The 12669-nt window shown below is 38.4% G+C and overlaps 1 protein-coding gene across 1 annotated transcript in view; it reads right to left on the bottom strand.

The window, feature by feature from the left end:
- The window catches only part of thsd7ba (thrombospondin, type I, domain containing 7Ba), a gene marked incomplete at both ends in the record, with an annotated part of 175096 nt that overhangs the window by 43359 nt on the left and 119068 nt on the right, over window positions 1–12669 (bottom strand). The window contains 2 exons of the mRNA XM_079254456.1: window positions 7160–7338; window positions 7917–8183. Of these exons, the coding sequence (XP_079110582.1) occupies window positions 7160–7338; window positions 7917–8183 (446 nt within the window). The remainder of the gene's footprint in view (window positions 1–7159; window positions 7339–7916; window positions 8184–12669) is intronic.

Raw genomic sequence — 12669 nt, 5'->3', positions numbered from 1 at the left:
CAGAATGTGCATTAATCTTTTGATATCCCAGTATTTGACAGCAAACATTTGGGAGCTATGATGAAATTCAAATGTCTCCTGTAATTATGATTCAAATTTGTGTGTTTCTCTGGGAGCTCAGTTTTGACATCTGCGAGCCTTCATGGAAATCTCTCGGGGCATCTTTGTGTTTAAGCTGCTAACAGGGATTCTGTAAAGTCAGTGCACAGACCCAGGACCATTTTACCAATAAAATGAGCTGAGGCGGATACCAGTCCATTACAGGGATAACCATGGACACAGTCAAACCTGCAGCCAATTTAGAACCAACACTGAATGCGCTGCTTCAGACTGTAGGAGGAAACTGGAGAAAAAAAATCCCTGCAGATGGAAGAAGGAAGCTCCACATGGAAAGACAAGCTTCGAATCAGCAGTTGCCTTGCCGTGAGACAAAAAAAAAACAAAAAACTAGCCACCGCAACAGCTTGCTGCACCAATAATAATACATGTAAGTCAAATTCATATAAACAGATGTTTTGTAATTTCCCATTTTATAATGAGTGCATATGGTAGAGAGGGGGACGAAGGCGACTTGTAGTGGGCTGATAAACCACAAACAACAAAAATAATCACTATTTCTGAATATGTTGAAAAACTGAGGACAGCCAATTAAACAAGCTTATAATGTAAACAGGAAGCTGATGGGTCTTGAGATATGCTGCACCATTAAATATAGTATTATGTGTCAACGTGATGAAAGTCTGGAAGTGATAACAACATACAGAAGTTACAGAAAAAGTAAAAGCAACCTGAAGTTAGTTAGACCAATTTAATCTGTGGAATTCACTATAAATCTGAGTTTCCTCTTGTAATTAAAACAACAACTACTGCTCGTCATGCTGCACTTTGATAGGCTTTTATGACACACAAGTTCAGCTTTCCAGGTCATGGTAAGACAGGTCCAGAAGGAAACTAGAATTCTTGTCTTGGGGCTTGAATATGTTTCAACTCACTTTAGAAAGACTTCTTTGTTTTGACAGTCTGTTGAGATGTTTCAAACTAATAAAAGGCAGTGGGGACATTCAGATGTTTCTTTGCCTATGTATTTTAGAAACTATCCACTGATGCTACTCATCGACCTATGTCAAATAGAAGAAGTTATGGAATCAAGTGACGCAACAACATGCTGTTACAACAGGCAATGCTGCAAATACAACAAGATGTGTGTGTAAGCAAATAAGACTGCCTTCCCTTCCAGCTGCAAAAACATCAACCTTTGTTAAACTTCTGCACTTTCACACATGACACAGCAGTCAATGAAGGTGCACCAGTCCAGGATTCAAAAATAATATATGACATGTTTAGGTTGCATGTGTCAAAGTGCATGTTACATGACAGGAGAAATAAAAACTCTTGAAGTGTTGGCTCAACCAAAACTGGCATTGTAGAATGTAAAAATGGTGGCCCTATGGAAAATGTACAAGATCAAAGCTTTAATTAAATTATTGTTGCGTTTCAGTGTTCATATAGACCCAAAGCCCCTTGGTGCATCGTTTTCCTCTTTAGGCATCTTTCTATGTCTATAGTAATAACAGCATATTTTCAGTAAAGCTGCTCTCATTTCATATTCATGTTCCTTTAGTCAGACACGTATCTAGACTTCAAAATGTGATAGAAAAGTAGCTCATTAAGATTGTGTCAACCTGCAACTGCTTAAAATATATCCAGGTTGATACTTCGCTCTGACAAAATCCTGATTTTATAATTGCTGTATCATCTGGCAAAATCATCAATCCAGTCATTTAAAGACAACATCTGAGGAGTGGATTCACTTGTATTTACATGCACATCTCAAAAGACTTTGCCTTTTCCAAAATCATAGTTATAAAGAAGAATTTGGTCTTAATATGCTAAATGTAAAATGGAAAGCAAAAACAGCAGAATGGTGGACATTTTTTTCTCATAACCCTGCTGACTTGTGCATACTTTTGTCTGTATCTCAATTACCTTTCAGTGCATCTATACCAGGGATCACCAACCTTGGTCCTCGAGGGCCGATGTCCTGCAGTTTTTCATAGGTTCACAGCTTCAACACACCTGATTCAAATCAATGTGCATTTTGCAGACAAATACAGAGCTTTGTCTAAGATGGGAGTTTTGCAGCAAGGTCACTTGGAAAACCTGCAGATCACTGGCACTTGAGGACCAGGATTGGTGATCCATGAGCTATACTATAACAAGAATAGTTGTCCAATTAAAATTACCAGGTTGAACTCCAATTGTGTTGCAACACAGATGTGGATCTTGACTAATCCATGATTTCTGGAAGCTCTAGAGGTCAATGTCGTCTTTGAGTTGTTAAACTGCCAGACTTTTATGCTTTTATTACAAGACAAAGTGTGAATTCTTGCAAAACTGCCTAAAGAGGAGAGTTGATGCTGGGTGTGAGTGACCAATTTGCTTAACAGGATACTGCACAAAATGACTATTTGTTTTCCATTGCAGCTAGTACTCCATTAAAAGTACTGATACTTTTATTTACTATCACTGGTCTGGAAGAATAATCATTTATGGGCATAAAAAGACTAAAACACAACACACACACATATAAACCAACACAAGGGTTTGCTCTTTGAAGGGATTTGAAAGCTGACAATTTGAAACAAAAATGATAGATGTCCAGTTGTGTGCATGAATCACACATTGTGTGCAAAACTAATAAATCTAAAAGGCTACTTATGAACTACAGGATTTGCAGGTTGATCTTTGGCACCTACAAATAGTGGTTCTCAACTGCACACCGCAACATCATCACTGGATAAAGTCTGCATTCATCTGAAGGCCAGAGCACTGGATTACCAAAGTTACCATGAAGTTAAAAAAAAAAAGACAAAAAAGGCAGAAAGCAGATCAATGCTGCCTGTCAGTGTTCACACACTGCTTCAACTGAGTCTGGAAAAAAAACATAACGAAACAGAACAGAAATAAATGAATGCCAGACCAAATAATAAATCATTTTCAGAAAGTCAGGACAGACAGGAACAGTAAAAAGACTTGGACATGGTATTACACATCCATTTTTCCCAGAAGGAGATGACCAAATAGGGCCTCCATTGCTGGTTCTTCTACAGATAAAGATGAATGGATGAAGTTCAGATTTGCTACGTTAGGAGACATAAATTTGATTCATGTCAAAGAAGTGGAGTCAGTCTGCCTACAAATGAATGTATTTGTCCATTTCAAGTGGACCAAATACAGGAAGTGGACTACAAACAGCACATCGTTGACTCAGCTCATACTTCTTTTTCACAAAGCAGGTAAACACAATTAATACATACACGCTTGTGGAAAAATAGAGGGCTTTGGAGAGGATGACAAGGAAGAATTTGGTCAAAGTTCTGACAGAAGTTTGATCAACCAAGACTTTTAGGATCTGACGCAGCTTCATGTTTTCTTGCCAGAGGCAGAGAGTGAAACATTTTTTTTCAAAGTCTGATTAGTTTCAGAAGTGCAGCGAACATTTTCTCCGTCTGGATAGCGGACTATCCTCATATAAATGCAGCCTTGGATTGATCAACACTTGAACCATTAGTTAGGAATAAAATGTGAATGTTGCTATGTTGTTATGTTGCCTAGCAACTGACTTAAATGTTCTTAGTTTTAAATAAGCTGAAGTTACATCTCATGAAATTCACTCAGTTGTCTGATCATATTATCTTTTAACCATATATTTTGTGTCAGAAAAGAAGCTGACAACTTATCCATCAGTTTACAAAATCTCCAAGCTGATAATATTTTGCTTCCATATAATAAAGTTGTGGTCAAACTGTTGTGAAAGTGGATTGGGTCATCAGACAGCATCAGGGTGCCAGATGGCAGAACCAGAGCCATGCTGTCAATCACCCTATACTGCTCCAAGTTTTCCATTTTTTAGTTGTTTTGGATAAAAATTGCCAGCAAAATTGTAATATTATCAACTAACACACAGAGTGAAGTTGCCTCTGACACTGCCGTTTCACAAAAAAAACAAAAAAACAAAAACCAACTGATCCCAATCACAATCACACACATGAAAGAGTCACGCCGAGTCAAACTGCACAACACTGTGTCACCACCTGATGGAAAAAACTCCTAAGTCTGAGGTAGGTGATATTTTAGGTCATGCACAAACATATGTCTTTCATCTCCTTATCCTCACATGAAAGTATGGCTCATCTAGAGCCATGCACTTCTCACCGAACTAAACCAATTTAACCAGAATGGCTGGGACGATATGCTTTTCTTACAATTTGATTTTTCACAATATTTTTGGGTGCCGATTCAACTTAAATTGCGGTTCCTAAGTATTGTCAATTTTTACTTTGCTTTTTAAACAGCCGACCATTTGAAAAAGTTGCATAATGACCAAGTTTACTGACTATATCATGAGCCAGATTTCCAAAATGAAAAAAAAAGTAAACTCTGTGTCAGGTTTTAGGATTTTTTCAGCAGCAATACATCTGAAGCAGCTGTTTGAACTTATACTCTATGTTTTAAAAGGTCGGACTGCATATAAAAGTGCTGGTTTGAGTGTCTGTTGGCTTGTTGCTTCGGTACGTTTGGCTACCAGCTCTGCATTTACCTCAGGATGGTGTCTTGCTAGGTGGGCAGTAACGGTAGTTGTGATGTGGCCGTACGCAACATGTGCATGACAAAGTTTAGCTTTCGACATGTCTAACTCTGTATTTCCCTTCAATGCAAAATAATCCATATTATGTCCTTTCTTCTGACTTAAATTGTGATGTTGGAGGATTTATCTCTGCGCATTTTTGCAGGTTGTCTGTCATTCTCCATCTTCTGCTTAAGTGTTTTCCAAAACGGATCTAACATCATGTCACTAGACAGTCAAAGATAAACATTTTGCCCTCTTGTACCACTTTTCTCCATCACTGTCTAAAGATATAAACATTTAAAAATCAATGTTTGAATACAAATAAATTGATAAATTGTAAAAAATCCCAATTTTTATGTGTAACTTTTTTTTCTCCCACATATAACTAGTAGCATTCACTTCTTTTTTTATGTTCCCTTAATCCCATCAAATCAAGGCAAACACCAGTGCTAAATAATTGTTAAATGACTTAAAAAAGGACACCACTAAGAATAACAGTCAGTGGTTGTCTGTCTTAACAAAACCTGAGTGGAAAAAAATGTTACATTTATTTTTCCACAACTCACCTGAGCACTTATATATTGTTGCCGGGTCACAAGATGGCCTGCAGCTGCCACGGTGTGCAATCATGGCAACAATGCCGCACAGCACTCTTTGCAAATCTCAGATACACCAAGTATTTCATGGCTTTTATTTGTCAATCCCTCATTGCTAAGCTAGGATTGTGCAAATCCTATAACTCAAAATCAGTTCAGCAAAGAGTAAAAGTAAGTTAATATCGTATTCAGTAACCTTCCATTGCAAGTCAGTTCTTCAATCATGTTTTCCCCACTTGCACATAAGAACCTGAGGGGGTGTTTTCACTGAAAGTGATTTATGAATTATTCATGTGATCAAATTGTGCATTGTCTGATTTTATCATTGCATTAAAAAAAACACACACACTCATTAACATACTTAGATTTTGCTTTACAGCCCTACTCCTACACAGTCTGACTTCACGGCCCTTTTTGCTCATTATTTTCATAGTGGCACTGTCTCTCTAACGCTATCCCTCTCCCCACCTGTCAGGCTCATTCAGCCATGTGACAAGAGAATGACTTGCGTTGTACTGTATATTTTATCTCCGTCAAGCCAATCACTCGCTGGGGCTCAAGGGGAAACATCTGCTGGGGGAAGCAAAGCTGAATTTTGGCTTGGTTCACATTCAGTAGTCAGCAAAAGGAAGCGAGTGTGTGTAAATGAGAAGCGCAATTATTACAGACGAGGGTATTCGTAGTCAGACTGAATTTGGGAGAGACTAAATGACAAACTGTGGGGGTCAAATATGAAACCTGGGAAAAGAAATGCACCGGTTTAAGAAGAACGTATTTTTCTTGGAACCATGTGGAGAGACTTCAGGGGTTTCCCAGTTTAACATAAAAGGCCAGATCGGTGCTTAGTGATTTAGCATAAAGGTTATAGTATCCTTCCATACACACCTCAGGCAGATGTACTTGACTTTAAATGGACGGTTTTATAATGTTAACAATAAGCCGCACTCCACCCTCAGGATAAATCCATGAGGATGAGGCCCTACAATGAGCTGCAATTTCAGTGGGGAAGAGTTATTACAGGGCATTACAACAGGGGCCATATACACCTTGTTAGTGGGCACTTAACCATCTGTACACAAATCTCCACTTGAGCACATTTGAATGTTTTTCCCACAGCTGTGCCTGATCTCCACACTGACCTCTACAAACGAAAGTGTCCTTTCAAGCCCATTCAAGCATACAGGCAGCATTCATAAAACACTTCCCTCCTCTTTAAACCGTAACCCCCACGAGAGATGTGCTGTCACAAAATATTCAGAGCTGCAAAGAAAACCTGAGTATGGAATATCAAAAGCTCCCATCTGTCCACTTCCTCCTCTTACCATCTTCTTTTCCCCTTTCTCGTCTGAGGAGAAGGGTATGTCTGGCAAGGCCAATGATTTCGTCTGACTGAAGACACAAGGAAATGAACAGGTCACCCTGGAGTCCCACTGTCACGTGTAATAAACCTTGTCATTGAAATGTGAGCGGAATGCAACAACAACACGGTGCCGGCATTTAAAGCCGACAACATGCAGGCTGGCAGAAAACAGTACAAAAAGTCTAAAAGTGATTTGGTAAAAAAAAAAAAAAAGGAACGCAAACATCTAAGTGTGCAATAGTAAAGTGTCCAGTCACATTATGTCTGTATGATGCAGATTTTTTTTTAGCTTCATGAGTTTCCCTCTAATGTGGCGGCCCATATTAGTAAAATACTGACTGTCCTGTGTAGGTTCTGTTATATAAGTCTCTATAAACTGGGAAATTCAGGGAAAGCAAGCAGCATACATGTTCGTTATCTTTGTTCAATGTGATATTAAAAATCTTAAAAATTTAATTCTAATGTTAATTTAAGGCAAAATCCATCATACTATTTAATGCATCTTTCAAAGCAGATGATCTTATTAATAAGGGTGCTAACTATGATGTATGAGAACAATGAGGCCAGCCTTACCTGGTTCTTCAAATCCAACTTAGGGCAGGGCCGCCCCCCGTTGAAAGCTTTCTCCCTGAGCCACTTGGATCGGATCTTTAGCCCACTGCCACAGGATGCACTGCAAGCTGACCAAACCGACCAGTCACTGAGTTTACAGTCCAGAGCGCAGGGGATGTGGCAAACCTCCATGATGTAACCTGAAATTGAACATTGGCAGAAAGAAGTGGGGAGGTCTGATTCGGACGGTTAGGAGCTGCAGTGAGCATCACACTAATAATGGCAGACAGACATGCTGCTGGCCTGTTACTGCAGACCATGGACTTACTTACTGTGACATCAGCAGCTAATTATCTGACTAATGACTGTTTCTTTCCAACCCTACACCAGGGGTTTCCACTGGGTTTTGTTTAAATCTTTGCCTTCCTGTGCTCTAGACATTTTTTTTTTCTCATTTTTGATGCCGTTAATGCCACAGTTTGCTGTTAAACAATTCCTACTTATGAAAATGTTTGGACTAATTTTGAGCAACTACATAAAATAAAAGATGGTTTTTTTTTTAATATTATTGTCATTGTAACCTGGACACATGCAACATGTTGTCAAGTCTTGCAGAAGTAATTCATGTTAATTTATATTTAATTTATTTGATCAAGTTAATGACATGGACTTACAGGAAACCCAATTCAATTACTATCATGAAGCAAAATGGTGATTTTTTTTTCAATAAATTTAGTTAAAAACTATAATCTGTGCATTATATTTCCATCAATCATACCTGAGTCTGTGCAGAGCATCGGGTTAACCAGGTGCCCTTGCTGGTTAACGCAGGCCACTGCTCTGTAGCGGAGACCTTGGCCACATTCTTTCACCTCCCGGTGGCTCATCCAACCCTGCAATGACCCAGGAACTGAAGGATCTGGGAGGATGCAGCTGGACCAGTTCCCATACGGCTGAGATAAAAACTCATCACAGGGACAAGTCTCCGTTTCCTCCAGCGGGTACAACTCCTCATTCAGGCAACGCTCCTTCTTTTTGCTGCGACCTAAGTGGAGGATGGACACAACAATGGAAACCTGTTACACTTGGTGCATAATTCAGGCTGTGTGAATAGGGCTTCAGGCCAACTTTGCCCCCCCCATTGGAATTGAGGCTGAGCCACTGAATGCATAAATAGTTTTATTGTTCGGTTTTACAACAGTTGACAGAGAACCAACGAACACTTCATCCACTGGAAATGACAAAGCCAAGGCTCTGATCGAATATTAATTGAAAAATATGAACTAACTTCCGATGTGATTTATTTATGACCATGTTACTTATTATCTTATGGCAAACAGGTGAAGAGACTAGCTTAACAGTTAGCCACTTACAGAGTCTAAGTTGTTAACTTAAGTCACAGTGTCTTGAAGGAACCATGGACAAACAATTCACTTACATTGCCAACTCTTATCAACAGTTTCCATTGCAAGCAATGGTTTGTACAAGATCGAATCCTAAAAAGCAATGTTCATATTTACACCAAGCTATATTTATCTTCAAAGCAACATATCAACTTTATTCTTTTTTTTTTCATTTCAGGTCTGCAGGAAAACTTGTGGCAATGAATCACTTTGCCAGTGTCATTTTACACCCTGACTTTGAAAACACCAAGGCATGCAAAGCTCCTGATACTACTTAATTCCATACTTGCTAACATCCAAAAGTGTGCAACATTACAGGGTCCTTAAAGTCAGCCCAATGCTTTTCTTCCTCTGTCATACCTTTGCAATCTCTACATTGTCTTTAACCTCTATATCACCACTACACTATTACAACTACATCTGACACACTGAAAAGATGTGGTCTTGACTTGAAAGCTGGTCAAAATGGCCTTTTTTCAAGAATAATGTTACCATCACCCCTACACAAGTATAAATAAGTCCCAAAACAGGAGACATCACAACATAATTGTGCATATATTGGTATGGCACACACAACATCCAGTGTCTGGAATACTTATTTTTATGTTTCTCACTATATATTTCCATTGTGTGTTGGTCAATCCCAGATACCACTGAGACCAGGGAAGTCAATGCCAACCCTCAGCAGGTTGACTCAAATTTTAAATGGCATTTACTAACTCTAAAGCATACCGCTGCATCTGACAGTAGTTTCTCCTTGCCCACCAGGTTGCATGAACAAATAGTGAAAGATGTTTTTGATGCTGTCCTCTCTGTGGGATTGGAGCTCACGGATGTCTAGCAAAAAGGATCCTTTCCCCTCATGCCTATATGGAATGAAAATCTTCCAGATTCCTTGATTATTTCTTTAATGATATTATGAACTGTAGAAAAAGAAATATGCTAATTCCTTCCAGTCTAAAGAATAAAATGAATCATCTTTGGTTCATGCTCTCTGTTATGGAGTTGCAATCAAAGTGAATAGAGAAATCTCTTTTTTTTTGTTTTCCTAAATATTCATACTTTGTACCATCTGAGCTTCTTCTGATTAGCAGCTGCATTTGGGGCTTAGCTTATATCACCCCTGCCCATTGCCGTTGCATTCCTGAGTCCATGAGGAAGCAGACTGGCTTAGAAACTGGCCGTTTCATTACTCTCGCCCACATTTGAGTCCAAACAGCAGCTGTGCAATGGAACATGATATGCACTGTAAGATGTATAGGCACAGTGTAAATGTGGTATCATACATGCATAGTTTGGAACATTTCATAAAGCATTACCAGGGAGCAGAGTGACATTAGCAAGTTTTTTTTTTTTTCTTTATAGTACTGTGAATAAAGCTGAATTCACACTTGGATAAAGACCATTAAGTCGTCTGAAATAATGGACTTTTGTTGCTGAAACTTTTTATAGCATAAATGTGCTTACTGCTTTCCCTATATGAATGATTCCACTGCAGACTGTTGCAGCCAAATGACAGACCTGTTAATGTGTTGCTACATTACAACAGTTGGCACCAAAATGAAAGTAATCTGCCAGTTCAGTGGCCAATCAACTAGTTCTTACGTATCACCTGAATTATTATTACAGGAATTCTTTTAAATGAACAAGAACACCTATCAGGATGAGCTGAAAGGAAGCGCTTTTCCTTTTTGTCTGATTTTGTCTGAGACCTTTCCTCCAGCATATTAAACAGTAATTTTTCCATTTATTTCCATGCCCTTAAAAAAGGTATGCAGCAAACTTATGTTTATTATGACACCAGCTCATAAAAGGTTAAACCTTAATTATCGTTTTACAGCAGACAGTAATGAGAAATTACTTGACTATAAACACAATATCTGTGTAGTTTGGAAGGACAATACAGGCAGAATTATGTGATGTTTAACTGAAACGCTACATCGATGCATATTTCTAAGCTATTTGTATACAAATGCAGCATAATTATGCATAGCATTGACATCACATATGATGCGCTGCTATGAAGATCTAAAGAATGAAAAGTGCCGCAGCTGTTTAATGTCTTCTGACTGCGTAGGAAAAATTTCCTTCTTCAAAATATCTTTGGTATTTTTTTCCCATTGTACATTTGTTCCCTTTCTGTTTACATTATATCACATCACTACAATGCGGTTTCCTTTTATTATCTATAATCACAAGGGCGTAGCCTTTAACTCAAGGGGTTTACTGCTCTAATGCTACAGAGAAACAATGGAAAGCTGCACAAATCCATACTGTTAGATCATTACTCAGACATGCAGCTGTGACTTGGTGATAAAGTTCTACAATTCACTTTTTAGAATGACCATGAATCTGGCACTTATTGCTTTGCATCAGTTCATCGAGTATTGTCTTGTGGCATCCCCTGGTTACAGAACTACATCAGAATAATTTCTTTCTTTCTTCCTTTATCAATAAACTCATCTACATCCCCGGGATACATGTTTGGAAGTTTGCAATGTGAGTAAATGAGATATCTATTCCTAAAATGATACCAAGAATGCTTCTCAGAAGTTAAACACAACTTTAGATACACTAGAAATAATAATATTACAGCTGTGAATATTTTCTTTTAAATCTCATGTCAACCTCTGCAAGTCCTTCATCAAATGACAGTAAAAATGATCGGACATGATGAGGTTATGGATAAGGATCCATGCGTTCCTGACATGAAATGCAATTTCCAGTACCTGGACAAGAAACTGATACATCCTACCCAGCTGTCCAACTCATCTGACATCTTCCTTATTGATTGATTGCTTGCCTTTCATTAGAGAATAACATTATGTAGCATGTAAAAGAGCTCCTTGCAGCTTCTTTTAGCTCTACTTTTAAAATAAGATATTTTGGATGGCTAAAAAAAAAAAAACATAATCGATAAATTTTAACACAGGCAGGCACAAAATATGACCTCCACTGTGCTGTTGCCACATCTCACAGAAGTACATGTTAAAATTAACACTGTGAAAAACCTTTTTCTGTATTTTTTAAACATAGCGTGTGTGATTTAAAACGTGTCTTTACTGCTCGCAAATCAAATGTCACGCCATCTTCAAATGCTAAAATCAAAGCCCCTGAAGCTGCTGTCATTCAGCACTTCTCAAGGCTGTGATATTGAGTCTGCATTGTAATATAAATATGAAGGATTTTGAGACTTTTTGCCTCAACTTTATGCCCATGATGGATGATGGGGATGTTATCTGCATCCTTGCCTGAAATGGTTTTGTGCTGGATACATTTTTTTACAGGATGAAGCGAGTTCAATTACACAGTAAAATTCTCACACAGCTATACTTCCTGTATGCAAGGGTTTGATGCCGTGTATTTCCATATTCTTATTCACAAAGCTATCCTTGGCCTGCTCTCATTTGATATAAGAATATAATAGCAGTAGAAGTTTCTGTCATCAGCTCCCAGGACTTACTTCAACAACCTGTCTTTGAAACCTGCATTCAGTTTGGTTCCAACAATCTATATACGTAATATCATTTTCATTGTGCCCTTGAATCCATGAAACTTTCTAAGTTCACTGAAATTTCTTGCAATTATCTCAAAAAGTTTCATGGGAACAATTAGTCAGTCAGCTTAACAGGAAAGATCGAAGCTCCTGTCTACTCCAAAACAAGGAGGATAAATAGAAAGTTTTCATTTGCTGAGTCAAATTTTTCCAACCTCAGATTTGTTAGAGGTCACGAGCAAGAGGTCAGTGCCCTCGTTGTTGTTTCATGGTGTGACTTTGAATTTCACTGCTGGAACTAATACAAAGAATAAAAAAGAACCGTGTGGTCCAGCTTCTACGGCCCCCTTTTTGACTATGAAGCTTTCTCGTCTTCATCCCTCTCACTGACATCTGTTTTCTCATCTTCACTTCATAGCATGTTGCTCCCTCAGTAGCTTTCTTCATCTCTAACAGTGCTGGTCTCATCGCTTTGTCTTTTTTTCTAACTGGAATCATTTCCACTTTTACATATTTCTTTTCATCATGGTCTCCATCTTGTAAGCAACACGATTTGATTATTACACAGCCCCACAAGACACATATAACGATATGAAACCACAAATTGTTCTTCACATTATTAATCAAAAGCA

This window comes from Telmatherina bonti, assembly GCF_933228915.1.
Source record: "Telmatherina bonti genome assembly, chromosome: 15".
NCBI classification, from domain to species: Eukaryota; Metazoa; Chordata; class Actinopteri; order Atheriniformes; family Telmatherinidae; genus Telmatherina; species Telmatherina bonti.
Note: the sequence above shows the minus strand (reverse complement) of the source record. Positions and strands in the feature narration are given on the sequence as shown.